Source organism: Cladophialophora immunda (assembly GCF_000835495.1).
Source record: "Cladophialophora immunda strain CBS 83496 unplaced genomic scaffold supercont1.1, whole genome shotgun sequence".
Classification (NCBI taxonomy): Eukaryota; Fungi; Ascomycota; class Eurotiomycetes; order Chaetothyriales; family Herpotrichiellaceae; genus Cladophialophora; species Cladophialophora immunda.
This window is the reverse complement of record NW_015622541.1, coordinates 5,943,690-5,966,563: the sequence shown is the minus strand read 5'-3', so window position 1 is coordinate 5,966,563 and position 22,874 is coordinate 5,943,690. Positions and strand designations below refer to the sequence as shown.

General features: G+C 51.8%; 4 protein-coding genes across 4 annotated transcripts; 2 read left to right on the top strand and 2 right to left on the bottom strand.

Moving 5' to 3' along the window:
* Nucleotides 1-3,317: 3,317 nt before the first annotated feature.
* On the top strand, nt 3,318-6,923 carry PV07_01743 (uncharacterized protein; the record flags this gene model as incomplete). The annotated part of the gene is made up of 8 exons (XM_016388304.1): nt 3,318-3,416; nt 3,472-3,589; nt 3,661-3,894; nt 3,946-4,220; nt 4,956-5,485; nt 5,544-5,635; nt 5,694-6,298; nt 6,351-6,923. The coding sequence occupies 8 exons, from the start codon at nt 3,318-3,320 to the stop codon at nt 6,921-6,923; spliced, it is 2,526 nt and encodes an 841-aa protein (XP_016255232.1).
* A 6,936-nt stretch (nt 6,924-13,859) lies between these two features.
* On the bottom strand, nt 13,860-14,901 carry PV07_01742 (uncharacterized protein; the record flags this gene model as incomplete). Its single annotated transcript, XM_016388303.1, has 2 exons — nt 13,860-14,499; nt 14,552-14,901. The coding sequence occupies 2 exons, from the start codon at nt 14,899-14,901 to the stop codon at nt 13,860-13,862; spliced, it is 990 nt and encodes a 329-aa protein (XP_016255231.1).
* A 3,614-nt stretch (nt 14,902-18,515) lies between these two features.
* On the bottom strand, nt 18,516-20,193 carry PV07_01741 (uncharacterized protein; the record flags this gene model as incomplete). Its single annotated transcript, XM_016388302.1, has 3 exons — nt 18,516-18,704; nt 18,764-19,175; nt 19,256-20,193. 3 exons carry the CDS (start codon nt 20,191-20,193, stop codon nt 18,516-18,518), a joined length of 1,539 nt encoding a protein of 512 aa, XP_016255230.1.
* A 760-nt stretch (nt 20,194-20,953) lies between these two features.
* Nucleotides 20,954-22,495, top strand: PV07_01740 (uncharacterized protein; the record flags this gene model as incomplete). The annotated part of the gene is made up of 2 exons (XM_016388301.1): nt 20,954-21,389; nt 21,486-22,495. The coding sequence occupies 2 exons, from the start codon at nt 20,954-20,956 to the stop codon at nt 22,493-22,495; spliced, it is 1,446 nt and encodes a 481-aa protein (XP_016255229.1).
* Between the last annotated feature and the right edge of the window lie 379 nt (nt 22,496-22,874).

Sequence of the window (22,874 nt, the reverse complement as noted above, 5' to 3'; positions counted from 1 at the left end):
ATACAGACATGCAAAAAGCTCGAGTAGTACTGTGGGTCTTCTTGTTCTCGGGCACGGCAGAAGGTGTCTTTGTGCACGACGTGCATCAGGGTGTTGTGCCGTGTCCAGTAGAGCTCCATAAGATAGTCGTGGGCATCTGAGGTTAGGTCACTGATCATCCTAGCAGCTCTTCGTCTTTGATCCCACGTATCCGCTGCGGCATGTGTATGGAGTAACTCGCTGTAGACGTGGATGTTTGTTGTTGGAGTATAATACCGCGTCTGTCCGTTACTCTTGTCGTGGTTCCAATGTCCATCTGTCGACGTCAAGCACTCCAAGAGCTGTTTGGACCGACCGCAATTTGAGGTTTGGAGATACGTGGGCAGCTGGACATGATTTACTGTTGGTGAGCAGTCACTAGTAGCAGTCTGGCCCCTTGGTGCTTGGTCTACAAGAGGCTCAGGTGGACCTTCCGGCATGGACCATTCGACTGGTTGAGGAGAATTGAACAGATCGGTGTCATATTGACTTGTGCTACTTTCAAATCCCAGATCCAGGTCGACCATGTCGAGACTGTTCTCGTGTTCCGAGTTGGATGCTGAAGGCATAGCTTGTTCCTTTTGACGAAGGAGTCCTTCCAGTAGCTTGACACGAGACGTCAAGAATTCAACGTGGGCTCGCGAACTGGGCCTGAAATCCCTGGTCAATCCAAACGAGGTAGACTAGAGCAATCTAGAGTGGACAGCTTACCGTTTTCGCTCATCATCATGGGTTATTATGCAGGCCACTTTGCTTCGCTGACACTGCTTGCATTCTCCCTCTCCAGGTGTAAACACGCACTGTACAACTGGTCAGAATGGGGCGACAATTTCAGGAAGAAAGAGTAAAGAAAGAGCACGATATCCGGCCGCGTTGATATATTCGAGACCTTCAAGGAGCCGTACATACCTTGGTACGTCGTGTTCTGCACGCATTGCAGGCCACCGAGGCTCTGGTGCGCTTCTTGGTCTCTTTCTCTTGTGTCGACATTGTTCTGGAGCGCCCTTCCCGGTCTGTGAAATGTAGGAGACGACGGTTGCGGAGGGGGAATGCACTTTTGCTACAGTGCTTCTTGTACATTGAAGCGCCAGACTTGAAGCCCAGACATCCATGGGGCTCCACGAAAAATAGTCACTCTGTTCGGCCGCTGAGAGAGGGTCAGCATAGATTTTTCCTTTCGTGATTGGGCGATAACTCTGGGGTGCTGCAAAGCGCTGAATCATTAGCCTCGAACCTTGAGGATGGTGGATCGTGGGCGCGGAGGCCATGTGTGTGTCTGGGCCCGCAAGCGACTCGGGAATCCGGGTTTGCCTCGAAAACATGGATTCCTTGTGGCAACAAAGAGACCACATGAATCAACTCTCCCTCGGTGTCTCCCTCAACAGGAGGGTCGTTTCTTTGACAGTCTGGATGGTGGTCCTGCGTAGATTGTTGAGAGTGCCAGACGTGGCTCACGATCTAGTAGTTTGAGAAGAAGAATTCAGCCTTCAAGGACAATGGCACCAGTACGAGTATCTGGCCAGGCATTATGATTCTTCCCTTTCTCGAGATTTGGCGAGCAAATGAGGGTGTAGATCCACGAACAATCTTCAATCCGTCCGACCGTAACCTGCGGTGATGATTCATATGATCAAGTTGCGAGAACGATCTGGGGTCCCGTTCCTGCTAGCCTGCCTGTAGACGGTCCGGTAGGCGCACCAATTCAGCACTGGAGGCGTGGGAGGGCAGCTTTTAGCACGCTGTGGACCTCTCCCTCTTCTTGCTAGGCGACGCGGAGACGCGACGACACTTTGATGGTTCGGGCAAAGAGCATCACACGGCCTCGTCAGCCTGTCACAGCCTACACGTCCTAATTTTCCGGCGTTAGATTAGCCTGCCTTCTGCTGTCTCGTTAACATTGTTCTCCGTCTGATTCGCCGGTTTCGGGAACACTTGGACATCTCCCAGAATCTTTCTATCCGGCGCAGGAGACTTGATTTTGTGCTTGACCTCAGTCAGTTTTCTGGACGCTCAGTGACTATAATGGCTTCACCAACTCTCTTCAAAGACAAAGTCATCGCCATTACTGGGGCTGCGTCAGGTATTGGGCTAGCAACGGCCCTATACCTGGCTGTTCGAGGCGCTAGCATAAGCCTCGCGGACAACAGGCGAGAGCCTCTGGATGAAGCAGTCGAATTGATCCGAAAGGCAGCACCGGACGCCGGTGTTCTTGCGCAGGTTGTCGACGTGACCAAGTCAGCTGATGTGCAAAGCTGGATTTCCAACACTGTCCAACGGTTCGGACGTCTTTCTGGAGCCGCAAATCTCGCTGGCGTTGTTGGGAAGAGTATCGGCCGTGTAGGCGTCGCAAACTATGACGAAGACGAATGGGATTTCGTTATCAATGTTAACTTGAAAGGCGTCTTCCTGTGCATGAAAGCACAACTGCAGGCCGTTGAGAGTGGAGGGAGCATTGTCAACGCTGCTAGCATCGCTGGTGTGCGGGGATTGCCGAAGTAAGTGCATTACTCCTGTCAGTGTGCCTGAAGTCCTCGACTCTCATGAGCAGGCAAAGCTTTGGACTAACACAGATGGCGATAGTAATGGAGCCTACGTCGCATCCAAGCATGGAGTCGTGGGACTGACGAGGGCTGCCTCGAAAGAATGCACAGAGACAGAAGTCAGAATCAACGTCATCTGCCCGTGAGTGTCTCCCAGAGTATCAATCCATTCATCGATAATCACACTGACTGTCTCTATATGTCAGAGGAACAATTGACACTCCTATGTCGGCGAAAAGCTCTGTGGATCCGAACTGGAAGATGGAAAGGCCTGCTACTCTGAAACGAAAGGGCCAGCCAGAGGAAGCAGCTGCTCTCGTGGCCTTCTTGCTGGGTGATGAGAGTAAATTTATAACTGGCGCTGTTCATTCTATTGATGGCGGCTGGAATTGCTGAGGAGACCTTGACATCAGGTAGGTGGCTGCTCAGCTGCAGACCACTAGTATTGTCTTACGGAGCTATGTGTACCTTTACCTCTTTGGCATTGGAAACATAGTCACCTTGATCCAAGGCTGAATCTCAATTACGTTCCTTCGATTAGCCTATCTTCGGTCAGCCTGTTCGGATGCCTCGCGGTGGTGATCCGAGCCCGCATTTGATCAGCAGGTCAAATGGCAGGCCGGCCCCACAATCGGCATCCTTCACCCGGGGTCATCTAGCGTTCTTGCTTTGGACTAGATATTACTTTTACTTAGTCCTTCGTTGTTGCTGAGAGGAGAATTCCGAGGTTCAGAAGTGCTCGCATTACAAAGCAACAACATGAAAGCCGAGATGGAACAAAGAGCGGTGGAGCTCATCAACAGGCTGGCTTCGCAGCCAGGGAACTCGGATCCCAAGTCGAGCTGGTATCTCATTGCAGTGAGCAGTCCGCAATGATGTAGAGCAGTGGGAAAATGAACGCTTATCGGCATAGGCTCTCTCATTTGCGGCCTGTAACGAGTGTCTGATGGTCACCAAAGTCTACGAAGCTGCCGTAGCACCTCACAAAGATGATGCCGAAGCGAGGCGTCTCATCCTGCGTCGTATCAAAGGTAGGTATGGAGTAACACAGATCGTATTTTCTTGTTTTATGGTATCATTTACTGACTTACCTGTTATTCAGAGGCCTTTTTGAAGGCCGTGCCGGTCATCAGCGTTCCGCGACTACTGAACTCCATGTTTCCACTTTTCAAGGCGATCCCTGACGAAGATTCTGTTGACACGATGGTGGTTCGGAAGGACATTGACAAGGGCGGTAATCTTTACCAGCGAGGTGTCCAGTCCTTCGAAGGCTTGTTTGGAAAGCCGGACACTGACAGTCTCATAAATCGATGCACACGGTACTGGCCCGATCTTCGTGAGTGTACCCAAAAAATGAAACTAAAGAATCGTGCTGAACAAGCAGTAGTTACTTTGATCATGAGCCAGAACTATGGAACCTATGTCTCTGAATTGGCGGTCTTAAACAAAATCGAGACTTCGCAATGCTTGATAGCCGGGTTGGTGCCAATGGATGCACCAGTCGAAGTATCCTGGCATTGGAGAGGGCTGATGAAGGTCGGTGGCACCCTACAGCAGGTGAAGAGCACGACAGAGCTCGCCATAGCCATCTGTGATGTGTGCGATGTGCGGCTGAAGAACAAACTCTTCGATATGGATGAGGCAGTAAACGATCAGGGTCTTGTAGGCAAGCACGTTGATTAGATTTCCCAGAGCTCATATTGGGTCGCATCATGATTGAATCGTTGATGTCTGCATCTAATCTCCAACGCTGTTATGAAGTAGTACTTTGAGGGCAGCGAGACCCTCGTAGCCTCTGTCAGAGACGACGGAGCACTGACCCTACAAGCCAGGGTGTGTCTCCGATGACCTGATGGCGAGACAATCGCGAAATGTTTGAGCGTAGGCCGCATAATGTCAATCTGTTGCCGATCTCGGCCACCTAGGCATAACCAGGACACGGGGGCATGCCAGAACTGGCAAGGATCCGAATGGATAGCTTGACAAGTCCGAACCCCTTTCGTGCCATCAATTGCATATCCCGTGGCGACGAAGGATACCGAACTAAGTGTCAAGTCGGTGGTCTAGGGCCAGGGGAGCAACCCTAGTCCTTAGAACGGAGAACATTACCCTGCATACGGTTTCTCCACCTACTACTTAGAATCGGCAGAAAACAACAATGATGGCATAGGAATCAGCATTGGCGTTGAACTCGATTTCCAAAAAAAAAATCATCCAACAACAGTCTTGCTGTCTTCGCATTGCAGGACATGTTTTTGACCACACAGCATGGCAGAGTCACGAAACAGCGTGCTGTCCAACGGGACGTCGCAACAACATGGAAAGCGTTCAGTAAGAATAGCCGGGGCCTCTGGCGGCTCACTTGACCGTTTCGACTCGATTGCCCGCCTCGCGCAGGATCCCGAACTGGATGCCATCGTGGGCGACTGGATGTCTGAGAATGTCATGACGGTCCAGGGAGCAGCAAAGAAGAAGGCTTTGGCCACGCTTGCGGATACCTCTACTTCACAGACTCTCGACGAGAAGCTCCAACTCGCTCAATTCGCTCCTCAATTTTCGCACTCCTTCACTCTGGCACTTCCGAACCTTGCCAAAAACCGCATCAAGCTGGCCGTCAACGCTGGAGGTTGCGATACCGAGCTGTTGGCTCTGTTATGCGACAGACAGGTTCGTGAAGGCGGGTACAATCTCAAGGTTGCCTGGGTCGAAGGAGACGACGTATTCGATGCCTTCCAAGAACTTCGGGCTGGTGGTGAAAAATTCCAAAGCATCATCGATGGCAAGAGCCTAGATGAATGGGGCTACGACCCAGTTGCAGCGCAGTGCTACATGGGCAGCATGGGCATCGCTGAGGCACTCCGCAACGGCGCCGATATCGTGATCTGTGGCAGAGTGGCAGATGCTGCTCCTTGCATGGGTGTCGCTTCGTAAGTTGTTACATTCTGTTTGCAGATTCGAAAATTGGACACTGAGTATTATTCACAGATGGTGGCACGAGTGGAATACAGGTGACCTCGATCAGTTGGCGGGCGCATTGATTGCTGGACATCTCATTGAATGTTCTACCTTTGTCACGGGTCAGTGCCTCTCGGTCCCAAGCTTCGACGATTGACTCAAGCTGATAAGGAATTACAGGCGGATACTACAGTCGCTTCAAAGATCTGATGAAGCGCAAGCAGCATGTCAACTTAGGTCTCCCCATTGTTGAAGTCGATGCCAGTGGCGACTGTGTCATTACGAAGCAAAAAAGCACTGGTGGCTGCGTGAATACGGAAACAGTTATCTCACAGCTTCTTTACGAGATATCCGGGCCTTACTATTACAACTCGGACGCCGTAGCACACTTGGAAAACATCAAGGTCAAACAACTCGCAGAAGATCGTGTCCTAGTCACCGGTATCACAGGCGGTGCACCACCACCAACGACCCGACTGGGTGTCACAGCACACGGGGGCTACCAGGCTGAATTCCACTTTACGCTTTGTGGGCTCGACATCGAAGAAAAGACTCAAATGATGGAGGACCAGATCAGGGCGTCCATGGGCGAGGAAATGATCAGCAGATTCAGCATGCTTAAGTTCCACCGCCACGGGACATGTCCTGACAACCCGCCAACTCAAGAGTTTGGAACAGTCGACTTCCGCATCTTTGCGCAGTGCAGCGACGCGAAGATTTTTGATCTGGTCAGCCCCAAGGGATTCAACAGGAGAATCCTAGAAACCGTGCTCCAAAGTGTACCGGTGAGTCTGCAGCATTATTTCCGTTATTCAAAAGTCAATTAACTCTTCCTAGGGTGTTGCACGTTCCAATGACACCCGCCAGGCTGCGGCAAAGCCATACTTTGAATACTTTGTGACTCTAATATCGCAGAGCGTGATAAAACATCGCGTCCACTGCCTGTTCGACGACGAGAAGATCATTGACATCCCTTCTCCCCAGAAGACAGAACCATACCGAAAGCAACAGCCTTCGTACGAGACCAGCAATCCTGCCGCCCTCGACAGCTTTGGACCGACTCAACCGGCGCCACTGGGATATGTTGCCCTCGGTAGATCCGGAGACAAGGCAGCAGACGCCAACGTCGGCTTCTTCGTCACTCGAGACGACGAGTGGGATTGGCTGCGCACCGTACTGACCGTGGACAAGGTCAAGGAGCTCCTAGGGCCCGCCGACTATACGGGTCACGGCATCGATCGGTTTGAAATGCCCGATGTGAAGGCTGTTCACTTCTTCCTGCACGACCATCTGGATAGGGGATACAATTCGACATCCCGGCTGGACAGCTTGGGCAAGAATGTCGGCGAGTACCTTCGGTCCAAGTGGCTGGATGTGCCGAAGAGATTTCTGGAGCGAGGCCGACCGTGAGGATGATGATGCTTAGACGTAGATGAGAATGACAGATTAGCCTATGGCATCGCTTACTCTTACCTATTGTTTACCATGTTTTGGTGCATGTATTTTCCAGTCCCTGCCATCGCACTCAGTTGGGCACCGTCTACCTCTATCTTGTCAGCCAAATGCAAGCGGGATACTGCCCTGTAGAGTGAGCCATTATGAGGAGGCCCCTCGATACACAAAGCCATTATTGGCACATGTGCGAATTTACATGGCCAAGTTGAGCAATCTGGCCCTCCTCTGGTCAGGCAGTCTACGAAACGTCAAAGCGTAAATTTATCCGGGCTTCGCCATCCCATCATTCTTGAGCCCTCTGGATAATCCTAGCGTGAAGTCATTATCTACTCTCAGCCCTTGACGCATTCCGGCTTTAGGAATTCTTCTTGTGTTGTTCAGAGAGGAGCATCACTTTAAGTCAGAGCACTTTTGATTTTCTTTGGCGAACGTCAGCCGTGTTAGGCGCAGTGTTGGGCGTCGGCTTGGCCGACCGACATGCGGATGCCTTTAGCCAGCCGGCCTGGCACCGATCCACCATGTCCCGCGAAAATTCCCTTGTGGCTCAGTCGAGTAGAGACAATCCAGACCATTGCCACGGATCTGGAGCTTGTCACATGCCCTTTCAGAAAGGATGCCGTGACGCCGATTTTCGAGACTGAGTCAGTAGCACTACGCTAGAGCATAACAAACTCCCTACTTGGAGAGACAGGCTCGTCGTCACACCGCTCAGGACATGCCAGTGCCAGTGCCTTGCCACATCCCCAACACAAGCAAACACGAGCAGCAATGGTTTACAAAACGCACGCTATAGTTGGTCACGGGCCGAAGCAAGAACCTACAATTAGAGAAGTTGTCCTTGACAATATTCGAGCAGACGAGGCTGTCGTCGAGATTCATGCCGTTGGCATCTGTCATGCCGATGTGGCCATTCTGCAAGGGGTGATCCCTTCGCCGTTCCCTCGGGTTCTAGGCCATGAAGGTAAGGAGCCTCATTTTTGTCACATCAACTCTCGCCCTTTTTCTGCACAGGCTATGCTCATTGTCAATTCTGGCTTAAGGCTCTGGCGTGGTCAAGGAAGTCGGTTCTACCGTCACACACGTTCAACCTGGTGACAAGGTCCTCTTGAGTTTCAACCCTTGCGGAAGGTGCAAAAACTGCAACAAGAAGCTGCCTAGCTATTGCGACGATTTTGAGCAACGACTCTGGTCGGGCCTACGTTCAGACGGGACCACCACGCTCAAGAGCAGCGCCAATGCGGACGCCACGCCCGTGTACGGCAACTTCTTTGGCCAAAGCAGCTTTTCGCGTCTGGCGCTCGTCAGTGGAAGTAGCATGATCAAGGTACAGCAAGACACCGATATCAAACTTTTGGCTCCACTGGGCTGCGGCATCCAAACAGGCACTGGCGTCGTCTGGAACGCTCTCAACGTCCAGCAGGGCGAGTCGTTCATCGTGTCTGGGTGCGGGGCAGTGGGAATGAGTGCCATCATGGCCGCAAGGCACCGTGGTGCGACGACCATCATCGCAGTGGACATCAAAAACGAGCGCCTGCAGCTTGCAAAAGAGCTTGGTGCAACGCATGCCATTAACGGCATGGATAAGGACGTGATCCAGCGGATACGGGAGATCTGCCCGCTACCAGCTGGTGTAAATCACGCGTTAGACACGACGGGCCTGCCGGCCGTCATTGAAACCATGCTTGACGCGATTGGAGTGAGAGGCCAAATTGTCGTGGTGGGAGCGACAGCGCTGGACAAGAAAGTCGGCATACAGCCGCTCGAGTTTCTCAATATGGGGAAACGATTCATTGGGAGCGTTGAGGGAGACTGCTATCCGCCTGAAGTAAGTGTTTCTTGGCCCCTATCGAAAATCATGTGTTTGATATTGATATATTCAGGCAATTCCACAGTTGATCGAGCTACATCGGCAAGGGAGTCTGCCGCTCGAGAAACTGGTAGGCTATTACTTATTTGACGACTTTGCCACTGCACTCAAGGACATGGAAGAGGGCAGAGTGGTCAAGCCTGTGCTCGTATGCGTAAATTGATACTCCACTTGCTTTAAGCTCTCTGTATTCAGTTGAGCGAAAGCGAAGGTGTCTAGAGAAAAGCTCAGTCTATTCTATCAATACTGGCTAGTATCAGGCAATCTACCGCTTTGGAGTGACGTTGATATACATGTCTTTCCAATATGACACACCACCCACAACTGTATACTTCCCAGCCCGGTCTTCGTCGCTCAATGAAATGTCGAATTTGCGTAGAAACTGTGAAACCCTTCACATCAGCATACTGCGAGCCAACAACGACAGAAGAAAATGCAAAGTCGGGAAGAGACTCACCTGGAGCGGGGCTTTGTAGATCTCCAGCAACGCAATATCCTTCCCCAGACAGACTCGAGACCCATAGCCAAACGTAAAGAGGTACTTGTTGTATCGTTTCCCCTGCTCAGGGTCCATCCATCTGTCGGGGTTGAAGGTCTCTGCGTCTGGACCGTACATCTTCTTGTCTCGACCCATCAACCAAGGGCTGGCCGCGACCTCGGTGCCTGGAGGAGCGAACTTGTCTCCAAACATGATGCCGCGCTCTCCGACTAGGCGTGGGAAGAACGCTGGGGACGAAGGGTACAGGCGCAGCACTTCATGGACACAGGCGACGTAGTATGGCATGTTTTTTGCAACTTCCTCATAGACTGGTGTTGGTGACAGTAAACCCTCCTTCTCGACCGTGGCGATTTCTGCCATCAGCTTCCGTTTGACCTCTGGCATCGTCACGACGTGATGGATCAGACCTTGCATTACCGTCCCGGTGGTGTCTGCACCAGCAGTCAAGACCAGCAAGACCTCAGATTTGATATATTCGAGATCCAGGGGCTTGCCGTTAGCGTCGCGGGTCTTCAGGAACGTGTTTAGAAGGTCTGCCTGGCCTTCCTTGCCGTTCTCCAGGTCTTGCAGGCGCTGTTTCATCAGCTTTTCTCGGAGCACCATCAACGTACCCAGACCTGGGTCTCCTGGGTTAGTTGCAAAGAGGCTGCGGCCAATTCCGGTCTTCTGGACGAACTTTACGATAGGGTACAGGCGGTTCAGAATGGCTTTGACGTGTAGACCGTAGTGAAGGTTGGGAATGATGTCCTGGTGGTCCGCACTAGCTTCGATGAATCCAATGGGCGCTCCGAAGCCGATCTCGCTGATGATGTCGTAGGCGAGGTATCTATATTTAGGCCATATATCAGTGCTGCTGGTCGTTATAGGAGAATGCAGTGCGAATCCAGCAGAGATTAGTACATACACACTCCATTCAGTAAATGGAACAGGTTTGCCAGACTCGACAAACAACTCATGCAAACGTTCGAACCATCGCGCAATCCTGGCATCTACCAGACCCTCAAGCTTCTTGACATTCGAAAAGCTGTACGGCCCCGCCATGATTTTTCTAAGCTGGGTATGACTCTTGTGTGGCAATGTCACAATGATATTTTCGACCTTGCCAAAGACAGGGGTAATGTACCAGTCGGACTTGTCGGCCGAGCGATGATACATTTCTGGCAGCTTTTCAGAGTCGCTGACAACGAGCAGAGATGGGCTGGCTCGTATGACGGGTCCTGCAAGCATTAGAACCCCTGAAACTCTTATTGTCGCGGACCTATTTACCATGTTTTTCGTGGAGTGACTGCAAGGTGTCCAACTCCGTCCCGTTCCAGAACTTGTAGGCCATCCATACTCTGCTGGTAGACGCCCAATAGCTTCCAGGAAATTTTGCCAGTGGGTGGAAGAAAGGGTATACAACTAGCTGAATGAACAGTTGAACAACAACCAGCATGGCCGCCAGCACTCCGCCAATCTGAAAATATGATACCCAGTCATTAGCCATTGGGAGATGATATATGTCTAAGCACAAGTGGCCGCTGCTAATGCAATCTAGACTGCTTCAAAATACCTCTGACTTTCAAATAAAAACATTGTCGAGGACAAACAAGAAGTACACCCCACGGTGCAATCCGGGGGTGTTTGGGGTGGATGTTCAGGAGGCTAACGATCTCCGTGAGGGTTCATACCGCTCCGTTCTGGAGTAGAAACGGCACCAAGTTGATGCAGAAGAGGGTTTTGGCACGGAGAAAGCATAAGCTTGCTCATGGTATACAATGTGATCCACTCATCGCCATAACAGCCCCGGAGGACTCAGTCGTGAATCTTCTCGGGAACTAGATTCCCCCGACTCGGAATCGCCGTCATACTACTAGTGTCGTCCATTTAGCATGTGCATTGCCGCAGAAGAAGAGGTCCATACACAACCATCAGTTCCAGTATCAAAGTTGGCTTCGACGCAAAAGTATCTATCATCAGATTGAACCACTGGTCTTGGTAGCCTTGTCTGTCTCTCACAATTGAAGACTTCCACGCAGAATACCTTGGACTAAACAAAACAATTTTCGCCAGTCGTTGCATTATGGGCTCCCTGTATGTCTTCTCCAGTCCAAAGTCATCCAAGTGCTGCTGCAACTAACCAAGAGAAGATCACCTGCCGGTACTAATGGCAATAGTCCATTGACTGGAAAGGTGATTGCCATTACCGGAGCTGCTCAAGGCATTGGTCTCGCAACAGCCCAGTTACTCGCTAGTCGAGGTGCATCCCTCTCCATGGCAGATCTCCAAGAAGGCACGCTGCAGCAGAACGCAGCTCGAATCAAGGAGGAGTTCGCCGTGGATGTCATCACTTGCGTTGTGGACGTACGAAAAGCCGAGGCAGTGGATGCTTGGATCGAGAAGACTGTCGAGCATTTCGGCAGGCTTGACGGCGCAGCAAACCTCGCAGGTGTCATTGGCAAAAACTTGGGCAAGACACCAGTCGCAGAACAAGACGAGGATGACTGGAACTTTGTCCTCAGCGTCAATTTGACGGGTCTGATGCATTGTCTACGAGCTCAGCTACGCCGCATTGAGAAGGGCGGGAGCATCGTCAACGCAGCCAGCATTTCAGGACAGATCGGACGGCCCATGAGCGCCGCCTATTCCGCCAGCAAGCATGGCGTTATCGGCCTCACTCGATCGGCAGCGAAAGAATACGGCAAGGACCACACCAGAGTGAACTCAATTGCTCCGTAAGTTCTACCCACAGAGCATGATTAGCCTTACTGATCTGAAATCACTAGAGGACCAATCAACACACCAATGAATGCGAATGCTCGACAGATTTCGGACACCAGTCTGGGAAAGAACTCGGATGCATCAAGGATTGCGATCCCACGGTGGGGAGAGGCGGGCGAGGTGGCTTCACTGATTGCTTTCCTTCTTGGTGATGAGTCCAAGTTTATTACCGGCGCGACTTACAGCATTGATGGCGGATGGTTCTGCTGAATGAACACGCACACGACGCGGCGAGAGATACCACTTGGTAAACTAGTATATCCGTGTTTTCTATAGGTTTCAACGGATCTACGTTGGTCGTTCGGTTGCTGTGCATGTGGACTACGGCTGATTCATTCATTACTTCAGCATAGAACGGGTTCGAAGCCTCAACGTTCTCAATGGTTATGAAGCCTTTGTGAACGTAGCCGTGAACAGTCTATCGGATATCCTATAACCGGAGGTTCGGTTAGCTCGGGAACGGAGACGTCAAACCCGCAAGAGACACTGCAAATCCCACCCGCGAACAACTACCAGAAGTGTCCGGCTCTAGTACCTACTGGGTACTAGGATGTTCGAGAGTGGATGTGCAATGTAGGTCCACAAGGCATCGTGTGCAACAAAATGAGCAGGATTCAGTCACTATCAATCTCCATCCAAGATCGGTCGAGCATTTATTCGGTCTTCACATTCTCTAGAGACGGCGACCTGAGCTTTGTTGGCCTGTCAAACATCTGACAAGCCAATTACAATCGAAAAGCACGAATACCTCTTGGAAAAAATGACCAGCCCGGCTCTGATCGTCTTTGGGACTTGGATCGCCCAAGATGGTCACCTTGACGAAGTATGCCTGCCTTTCTCCCAGCATTGTGGACGGGATAAGCTGACCCTCACCACAGGTCATCGAGGCTGCTTCTTCCAACGTCCAATATGCACGGGAGTATCCCCAGGATCTGTTGAGCCTATATGTGATGAAAGGTATATCTGACCACCCAAACGCGCACGAGGTTCGAACAGTCTCTTGGTAAGGCCTTGAATCTCTCACACTGCTCTCGATTGGCGCTCCAAACTCACAGGTCTCATCTCTCTAGGTTCAAGAGCAGGCGAGCATATCTGGACTATCTTCAAAGTCCAATAATGGTCAAGGCCAAAATCCACTGCGAGAACAAACGACTTCTGCAAACGCCCCAATTCGACCGTCTGGTTTCCCCATTGGCGGGTTTCATTCGTCGCGAAACGACGCATTCTGATCCCTTTGTCGTTGTTGCCAGTGTGCGGTTTAAACCTTCACGGCGGGTTGACGGGACACGAATGTTTGAGAAGATCGCCCAGGCTGTAGAAGTTGAGGAACCTGGAGCTTATACGTATATGTTCATGGCGGATGCTCATGACGAAGGGTTGATGTGGAACTTTGAACGGTACGAGGACGAGATTTACCTGAGACAAATCCATGCGCCGCGAGATGATGTGCAGAGGAACATGAGAGACCAGCAGGACATCAGGCAGCCGGGTGGGCTGCATCATTGGTACTGGAAACAGATTGCTGAGGTACAAAACCCGGGCTTGTAGTGCACGTGTTGCATCAACACTGTCTCCAGGGCAGGGCTCAAAGTACCGTGATCAATATCATGAGAGAAGGACATTGTCGATAGTCGCCAGAAGACCACCCTTTGATTGTAGCAAGTACATTTGATCTAGTATCTATTGAGGTATATGCAAAAGACTACATCTTCAGACTCATCGACTAGATCTTGTCCTCGCCGGAGAACAGCTTGATATGAACAACCTAATCCTCCTGCGGTTCGTCCTCGTAAAACACAAACGAACGCAGCTCCATGCTCTCTCTCGTGGCAAACTGGCTGGTTCTCGGGTCAATGAACGACGTATGCCCAGACCGTCCCTTGACGCTTCTCTTGGAATCGAAGATTTTAAACACCAAGGCTTCCTCGGGCGTCAATTCAGAAACATACCACCAGTCATGATCCGGACCGTATCTGAGTTCCAGCGTCTCGAAGCCGTCGCCCTTGGACACGCCGTCGTAGTAGCCTTGACCTGAGCCCTTCTTGGGGAGTGTCGACTTTACGATAGCCAGCTCCTCGTCTTTGATGGTGCGCGAGTCACACAGAGCAAGGGGATCTCTGCGGATAGTCTTAATCGGGCGCCAGATGTTGACGATGCCCCAACGAGTCTTTGCCAGTTTCTCGGCCACATCGGCTCCAAGGTTGTCTTGAAGGAGCCTTCGGGCGCCGTTGGGCGACTGGTCGATGTGCGCGAATCGTGCCGGCACCACTTTGCCCATCGCCTGGTTGTCTGGGATCTGTTTGTCCCCTGCCGCGGCTTCGAGGGCTGCGAGGGTCGCTTCATTGCTCTCGGCCGTGTCGCGGCGCACTAGATGTGAGAAGGTGTGCACACTGGTGCAACCCGTTCTGGAAACCGCACGTCAGCCTGCGGGCCACCATCAAGGGATTGGAGACTTACATTTTCTTCAAAAGCTCTTGAGCCTCGGCATACATGACGCTTTTGATCTCGCTATCCACGAAATCCTTGCAAGCCGTGGTGAATGGAGCCACCTCGAAGGATTGCTTGTGGATGTTGAACTCGGATTCACGGCCTCTCATGTCGTGAATCACGACCTTGCGAGTGTCGAATTTGCGGCGGTAAACACCAGCCGATCCTGGAGTGTAGTGTGTAATTCCACCCAACGAAGGATCAAGATAGTAGTTCAGCGACACTTCGACATCGCCAGAAATCAAGGAGCCATTGGTATGCCCATTGACCCCGGTGGTCGTTCCATTAGTCGTCTCCTTGGTCATAGTGACGGTTGCCATGTCTGCTATTCAAGGGGATGAAGATAAAAATAGTTGTACAGGATCGTCGCCCTCGATGGGAAACAAGATACTTGACAAAATCTATGCGATATATATGGTGCTCTAATGGATAGGACAGCTTAGAGAGCTGGAACTGGCAACCATAAACTTGCGACCAAAGCGATGCTGGATCTGATACCGGACCCTTGTCCCCGGACCCAGCGCTGAATCATTGCCAAGCAGAGCGCGGGGAATTGATTCGCGGGACAACGTGGTTCATGCAGGGGACTATTCCCAAGGGGTTGCATACCGGGCCAGTCGCAACATTCACACGCAAGCGATTGGGCCTCGCTAGCCGTGCTAAACCAGCCCCAGCTCCTGCAGCAACGTGGTCTCCATCTCGGTTTCTTCTCCGAGGCAGCCTGGATAATCATTTCCAGGTGTCGGAACAGGGCCGGCATTGTAACGCGCGTCTAGACTTGGGGGACGGCCACTTCATCCAGGAGTGCTGTTACCGCACATCATGTCTCAAGGACGGATCAGTGGCTGGTTGACACTGCTGAGAGAGGGCAAGAATTAATCGTGTTCGGTCTGCAAGCGGGTGTCGAAAAAGCTGGAGGACGAACACCCCGGACTGAGGGGGGGAGGTGGGGAAGCGTGGGCTCCCGTCTGCTATAAAAAAAGTCTTTCCCAGCCAACCAAAAAGGTTAAGATAGTCATCTTCGCCCTGGACAACATCTGTATCAGGCGAGATATCAGGAAGAAATCACGACGCTGTCAGGTGAGGGCATCGGCAAGAAACCATCACTTCTATCATGGCATCGGACATTAAGATGGTGGAACCCCAGACTGCTGTGGAGCGAGTCGAATTTGCTCCCAAGGGAGAGGAACATCCAGTTCACGACCCAGAGAATGAAGAGCAATTCACTTGGCAATCGATCCTGGCGGTCGTGGTAAGTACCGTCTGGCGAAAGGCCTTGGACGAAGCTGACATGGTTGGTGCAGTCCATCATCTGTGTGTACCAGGGCTATCTCTTCAGCCTGGTGATGCCCAGCGCCATTTTGGCATATATCAATGCCGACCTGGGCCCTAGCCCAATCTACACATGGATTTCTGTCAGGTAAATTTTGTCAATCCACTCCATGAATTCCTCAAGATCTAATGCAGAAATTGTAGCTGGAATCTGGCCGCGGCAGTCATGGTCAGTGTTGGAGGCCGTCTCTCTGATATTTTTGGACGTCGGTACTTTTACACCGCTGCTCCTGCCATCAGCTGCGTTGGTGCCATTGTGGGCGCCACCAGCCACAGCATCGGACAGAGTATCGCCAGCGGGGTCATTTTCGGTGTTGGCGGCGGCTTGGGCGAGATGAGTCTGGGTATTGTACAGGAAATCGTGCCCAACCGTCTCCGTGTGCAAATCCTCGGTGGGTTCTGCTCGCACAGCAGTCGAAAGGACCTTCTACTGACACCATTGAAGGTATTTGCGACACATGTACCACCATTTCGGCCTTTGGCCCTTTAATGGCCTATGCTTTCATTGCCCACACTTCTGCCGGTTGGCGAGCAGTGTACTGGTTCATTTTCGCCATTGAGTTAGCCGCCTTCATCATGGTGGCTGTCTTCTACAAGCCACCATCGTTCAAGACCAAGCATATGCACGAGGCAAAGTCCAAGGTCGACCTACTCATGCATCTCGACTACCTTGGTCTGTTCCTATTTACAGCCGGACTCACAATCCTTCTCATTGGAATCACATGGGTTCGTCTACCGTGCCCTTTCTTCAACCCAGGAACTGGAGTCGGACAGCGGCTAACGCGTTGACAGGGCGGTGGCGCTCATCCCTGGAAGAGTTCATATACCATTACACCTATCGTGGTCGGTGTCGCCTTGCTCGCGGGTCTTGGTGTCTGGTCAAGATTCAACAGGCTCGACTATCCACTGATTCCACGTCGGCTATTCCATGATATGCGAAGGTAATGCCTGCGCGTCACCAACTTGCGTTTCGACCTCTAGTCTGACTGTGATTGACAGATTCCCCGTTTCTTGCGCATTCATCGCCATTGCCAATAGTCTCTACTACGCACTTGGCGTGTAAGTCGACCCGACACCTCTTGTATGACGACATAACCTGCTGACAATCGCCGGTGCAGTATCTGGCCTCGGCAGTCGGCGCTTCTCTACGTGCCTCCAGACAACATCATCTTGCGTGGAATCTGGGCCAACATTCCCAATTGCGGTACTATCCTAGGTGGTTGGTGGTCTGCCCTCGTCGTGCCGCGACTTGGGTCTGAAAAATGGCAACTGGTCGGCTATATAACCGTCCAAACCGCAGTGGTGGGTGCCATGGCGAGTGCCGGCAGAGACAAAGTTGAGGCCATCATCTTGGTCGTCATCACTCTCTGGGTCAACATCCCCATGTCGGTGCTCAACTTTGCCATGGTATCTCTCGGCCTCCAAAACCAGGTCGACGTGTAAGTTTGACTCCATCGTATGCCGCGAAACAATAATGCTGACTTTGTGGGGGCCAACAGCGGTGTATCCTCCGGTCTTCTCAGCACGAGCCGTCTTGCTGGTGGCGCCATTGCCACGGCCATCTATTCTTCCATCCAGACCAGCCGATTCGCCGAGGTCTTGGACCACAATGTTCTTTCCGCCGCAGCCTCCCATGGCTTCCACGGCAATCAGACTACGTTGGTGATCGCTGCGCACAACAACACGGCAGCAGCCTACAAATTGGTCCCCGGCATGACCAGTGCCATCCAGAATGCCACGATGGCCGCCGTCGACGACTCGTACATTGAGTCGTTCAAGCTCGTCTACCTTGTCGGTATCGCCTTTGGAGCCGTTGCCATTGGCTTGGCCCTGATCTCAAAGCCCATTGATAAGGCCAAGAAGACTAGGGAGCGTGCTGTCACATTGGAGAACGAGCCCGTCAAGCAGAAAGTTGCTGTTTGAAGATGCGATGAACTAGTTGTGATGGTCTCTGGGGTTGCTGGGCAAAAGTAGACGCATCCCTAGTGGGTGGGTGCGGATATTATCGGACAGAGCAATCTAGAGGGATGAATCCTTCTCAACGACTTTTCAGTCTTACTATATCTCCCTCAATATCGAGTCAGCTTTTCTAAAGTCCTATACGGACGCTGTGAACAACCCGTACCCGCTCACCACTATAAGGTGAATATGCGAAAACGTTGTGCTGTCGACATGACACGATTCACCTATACGCGATTGAAAATGTGGGCCCGACATGTAAACCCTTGGAATGAGTGCTGTTAGTATTGTTCATGGATAGTTCTGTGTCAAGTCAAGCCCTTTAGCACTTGCATTGTTCAGCGTATCGAACAAGCGAACGTTACGCCCAAAAGGTTGAGTGCTATCCTCGGTGGTTTTACCGACGGCTCATATCAGCAAATGAATGGAACGTGAGGCAACAAGGGACTGTCAAGATTTCAAAGAGATATTGATTGATTTCTTATCTAATAAAACCTATATCGTGAAGACAACATGGAGAAACATGCTGGAAATGACGCCAGTGATGTACCCATGCCAAAGGAGGCTCTTCGCCTTAGCTCATTCTCCTCGAAGGAGACACGCTAATATTTCTCTTCAACAATTTCCGTGGTGCAAAACCGCTTCAGAACTTCCTCTTCTTCATGTACACAATCAAGCCATGTTGCACGACGAAGAAGGTCGTGTGATGCTTCAGCGGCACGCCAGGGTTGACGAGTTCGAAATAGTAGTTTCTCAACAGGAACGGAACCACTTTGTTGATCTCGAGCAGAGCGAGATTCTTGCCAAGGCACAGATGACTGCCGCCGCCGAACTGTTCGCCGTTAGCCACAAATTCAGGATATGAAAATACATCAGTGAATTTCTCCATACCTGGAACATGAAGCGGTCCATATTCTTGGCCTTCTCCTTGTCGAGCCAGCGCTCTGGACGGAAGTTCTCGACGTCAGGACCGAAGATCTCCTCATCACGGTGAAGTACCCAGGCATTGAACGCCAGGGAGGTCCCTCCAGGGTATTTCTGGCCGTCAACCACAGCGCCTCCGGGAGGCACCAGTCTTGAGATGTCGACACCAACGCCAGGGCGAAGACGCATCGATTCTCTCAAGGCAGCTTGGAAGTATTCGAGCTGCTGAGAGTCTGACCACTCTAGCAGTGATACGTCGCCGGCCTTTTCGTATGCTGCATCGACCTCCTCGAGGATCTTGCTGTAGACCGATTTCGAATTCAAGACATAGTAGAAGAAGGACTGCATTGTTGAAGCCGTAGAGTCAGAGCCAGCAAAACTGTTTTCAAAAATGCAGTTAGCAATCTGTCACCGCCGGTTTTCGTGGCGAGATGGTAAGGGGCAGATGTTAGTACGAACATGGCGCCATGCACGACGGAGAAGATGTCGGCCTCGCTGAATTTGTCTGGATTGGCCTGATGACCCTTGACCAAGGAGCTCAACAGGTCCTTGTGCTCTGTATGTACGATCCCTGAGTCGTACGGCTTTCTCTTCTGGACCTCTCCCCATGCCATTCGAGTGATATGGGCGTCCTTAATCGCGAGGCCGGGTAAAAATCGGTTGATAGGGTTTCGACGTAAGAAGTGGTCCAAAAAGGGCATTTGGCCCACAATGCTGTTGTACCACTGGCTGTCGTCGATCGTCTTGATGGCGTTCTCGACGTCGTAACCGGCGTCCATGAATCCGAATTGCCGGCTAAACGCAACCTCACCTAGAACATCGAAGGCGAAGAAGTGCAGCCAATCGCCCAGATCGAATGGTTCGTTGGGGGTGCTACAGAACCCGTCCAATTTGCTGCCAAACTTCTGAATGATGCGGGCGACGATTGGCGTAAGTTGCTGCATGGCCGACATCGAGTAAGGGTGAGCGGCGACTCGCTTTTTCTGGGCGTGGACATCTTCTCTGATTTCGGTGAAGATGTCGGGATTCTCTGGTGGAGGGAAGACGCTGTAGAAGTCGGTCTTGTAGAAACCCTTGCCTGCTGCGAGAACCTCTTTCGCGGCTTGCGGTGAGGCAAACGACAGCTCGTTGGGACCCAGGCGCACAACACGGCCATATTTTCGATGGAGGTCGATGCGACTTTTCTCGGTTTTCCCACTGGCCACCGAGACCAGCTTGAAGATTCGACTTCCAGAGGCAATGAATGGACCAGGATATACCCGTAGAGGAGAATTATATCGCTGCACGAGGAAGCGCAAGACCATGTAAAGAGGAATGAGAAGATACCAGTAGGCCCTCAAGAACGGCAGGGCATACAGCACGGCCTGGCGCACAGGGGATGAGGATGTGCCGTCCATCGTGTTAGGTGCCAATAGAGATGTGCTCTGGAGGCTCTGGGCTCGCCAGTCAAGGTTCGTATATCTTAAAGATATCGGTCGGCCAGGTTCTAGGAGCCTTTCGTTGGTTGCGGGCTGTTTGAGCATTGTCCGTGAACGGGGACGAGAAGAACGATAACCACTCCGGATGCAAGCATTTCTCCCGGGCATCGTCACTCGCCCAACGACCCGAAGTCTGACTGGGAACAGTGGACGATGACCTGGAAAACGTGATCCGAAGCATTCATTCTTACTGTTTCCGAATCCGGGTACTTGTTTAGCGAAAACCGGCTATCGCTAGCCCATCTGGCTCAAGCTTCCCGGGGGAGCTTCTGAGTGCATCCACTCCGCTAATCTTGGCTGCTTCCTACCTCAACCGAGCTGTGAGAATGACGCGCTACAGCAAAGTTGATACTCCCTCCACGGCTGTGGGAGGCTAACCACTCTCGAGGTTCCGAGTCTGTTAGGTTCTCGAGATTTTGGGGGCTCCGAAAGCATTGCTGCGTTGGGTGAGGGCTACGAAAGGCCAGCGACTATGACCGCTGGGGCTTGTCTTTATCCATCCCTCGAAGGATTAGTCCTTTCTGATTATTGCGATGCTTGCCTTCGCGTTATCTTAGTCCGCGCATGATAACTTTGCTTGCCCTGTTACGATAGTAGGAGCATTTCTCGATCACATTCCTGGAGATTTATTCGGCCCAACTGTCCAGGCTTGAAGTCGAAGACTCGACATCGCGCCAACATGAACGGCAACGTCAATTCCTTCTCCGTTGTTCCTTTATGGCTCGATGGCAAAGAGATCACTACCCAGAAGACATTCGACGTGGTCTCGCCCATCGATAACAAAGTGCTCTACAAGGCTTCGAGTGCTTCCGAGTCGGATGCGCAGGCTGCGCTGGAAGCCAGTCAGAAGGCCTTCAAAGAGTGGTCAAAGATCAAACCAGCTCAGCGTCGTGACATTTTCCTGAAAGCAGCCGAGATCGTTGTCGCTCGTAAGGAGGAGCTGTGGCAGTACTCGCATACGGAAACTGGCGCCCAGCGTGCTATGTTCGAGTTTGAACTTGGTCTCACGGTAGAAGCTCTTAAGGCTGTCGCCGGCCTGATCGCGACCGTCCATGGATCTCTGATAGAGCCAGCAGCTGAAGGAAGGAGCGCTATGATGGTCCGGGAACCTTGGGGTCAGTTCGTCTCGTTCCGGTTCGGATGACAACTTCGAGAGCCTTCGTCCAGAGGAGTTGCATTGTCAAAGGGCCTAGGCTAACATTCTACAATAGGCGTTGTGCTTGGTATCGCTCCTTGGAACGCACCCTATGCACTTGGACTCCGCGCTTGCTTGTTTCCTCTTGCCATGGGCAACACGGTGGTTTTAAAAGGTTCAGAAATGTCGCCGGCGGTATTCTGGGCCCTGGGCTCTGTTCTCCATGCTGCAGGCCTCCCAGCAGGCTGCCTCAACACCCTCTCGCACGATCCCAAGGATGCAGCTGCTGTCACAGCTTGCCTTGTTTCGTCACCCATTGTCAAGAAGATCAATTTCACCGGCTCGACGAGAGTTGGGTCCGTTATAGCCTCACTTGCAGGCAAACATTTGAAGCCTGTCCTTATGGAGTTAGGAGGAAAGGCACCAAGTATAGTTTGTGAGGATGCTGACCTCGAGAACGCCGCCTTTCAGTGTGCTCTTGGAGCCTTTCTACACTCGGGTCAGGTTTGCATGTCGACTGAACGTATTCTGGTCAACAAAAACGTGGCCGGTCCCTTCAAAGAGGCTCTGAAAGCAGCCATGAGCCAACTATCGGGAGGTGGTAGCGCGGAGGTGCCAATTCTAATCAATCACCAGTCAGTGATCAAGACCAAGGAGCTACTGAAAGACGCACTAGAGAAAGGTGCTAAGGTCATCTACGGCAACGCAGAGCATAATGAAGCATCAGCAACCAAGATGAGACCCGTGATCATTGAGCAGGTAGCCGAGGGCATGGCGATCTACCACACCGAATCTTTTGGTCCTACAGTTTCAGTCTACGAAGTCGCAGATGATGATGCGGCCCTTCGGATCGCCAATGACACAGACTATGGCTTGACCAGCGCAGTGTTCACGAAAGACTTGAGAAGAGGATTCAATATTGCTAAGCAGATCGAGACTGGTGCGGTACATATCAACAGTATGACGGTGCATGATGAGCCCGCCCTGCCTCACGGTGGAGCAAAGAAATCCGGCTTCGGGAGGTTTAATGGACGAGAAGGCCTGGAGGAGTGGGTAAGAACAAAGGTTATCACGTTTGACGTCTAAAGTCTTGAGGTAGATACTGTAGAAGTAGAAAGAGAAGATTGCAGTCTGTAGCAGCGTTGCTAGGACTGCAGTAATTATTAATACAGTCAGGACCTCGCGAGGACTACAGTGTTACGAACTGCTTTGCACACGTGAGGTATCACTGGGTAAACCCGGGGTGGTTTACTTAGTGATATAGCAGTGGGGCGATATAGCTAAGACTAGAAACTAAGAGATATATGGGGTACCAAAGTCACGAATATTTTGGTTGGGCTGGACTGACCGACCGACCAGATCATGAAGTGTGCTGCCAGACCTCTCCACCAGTCGCTCTGGCCGACAGATGTGTCGGCTGTTAAAGCTGAGGTTTTTGATGCTCTATAGGGTAGAATAGCAGTAG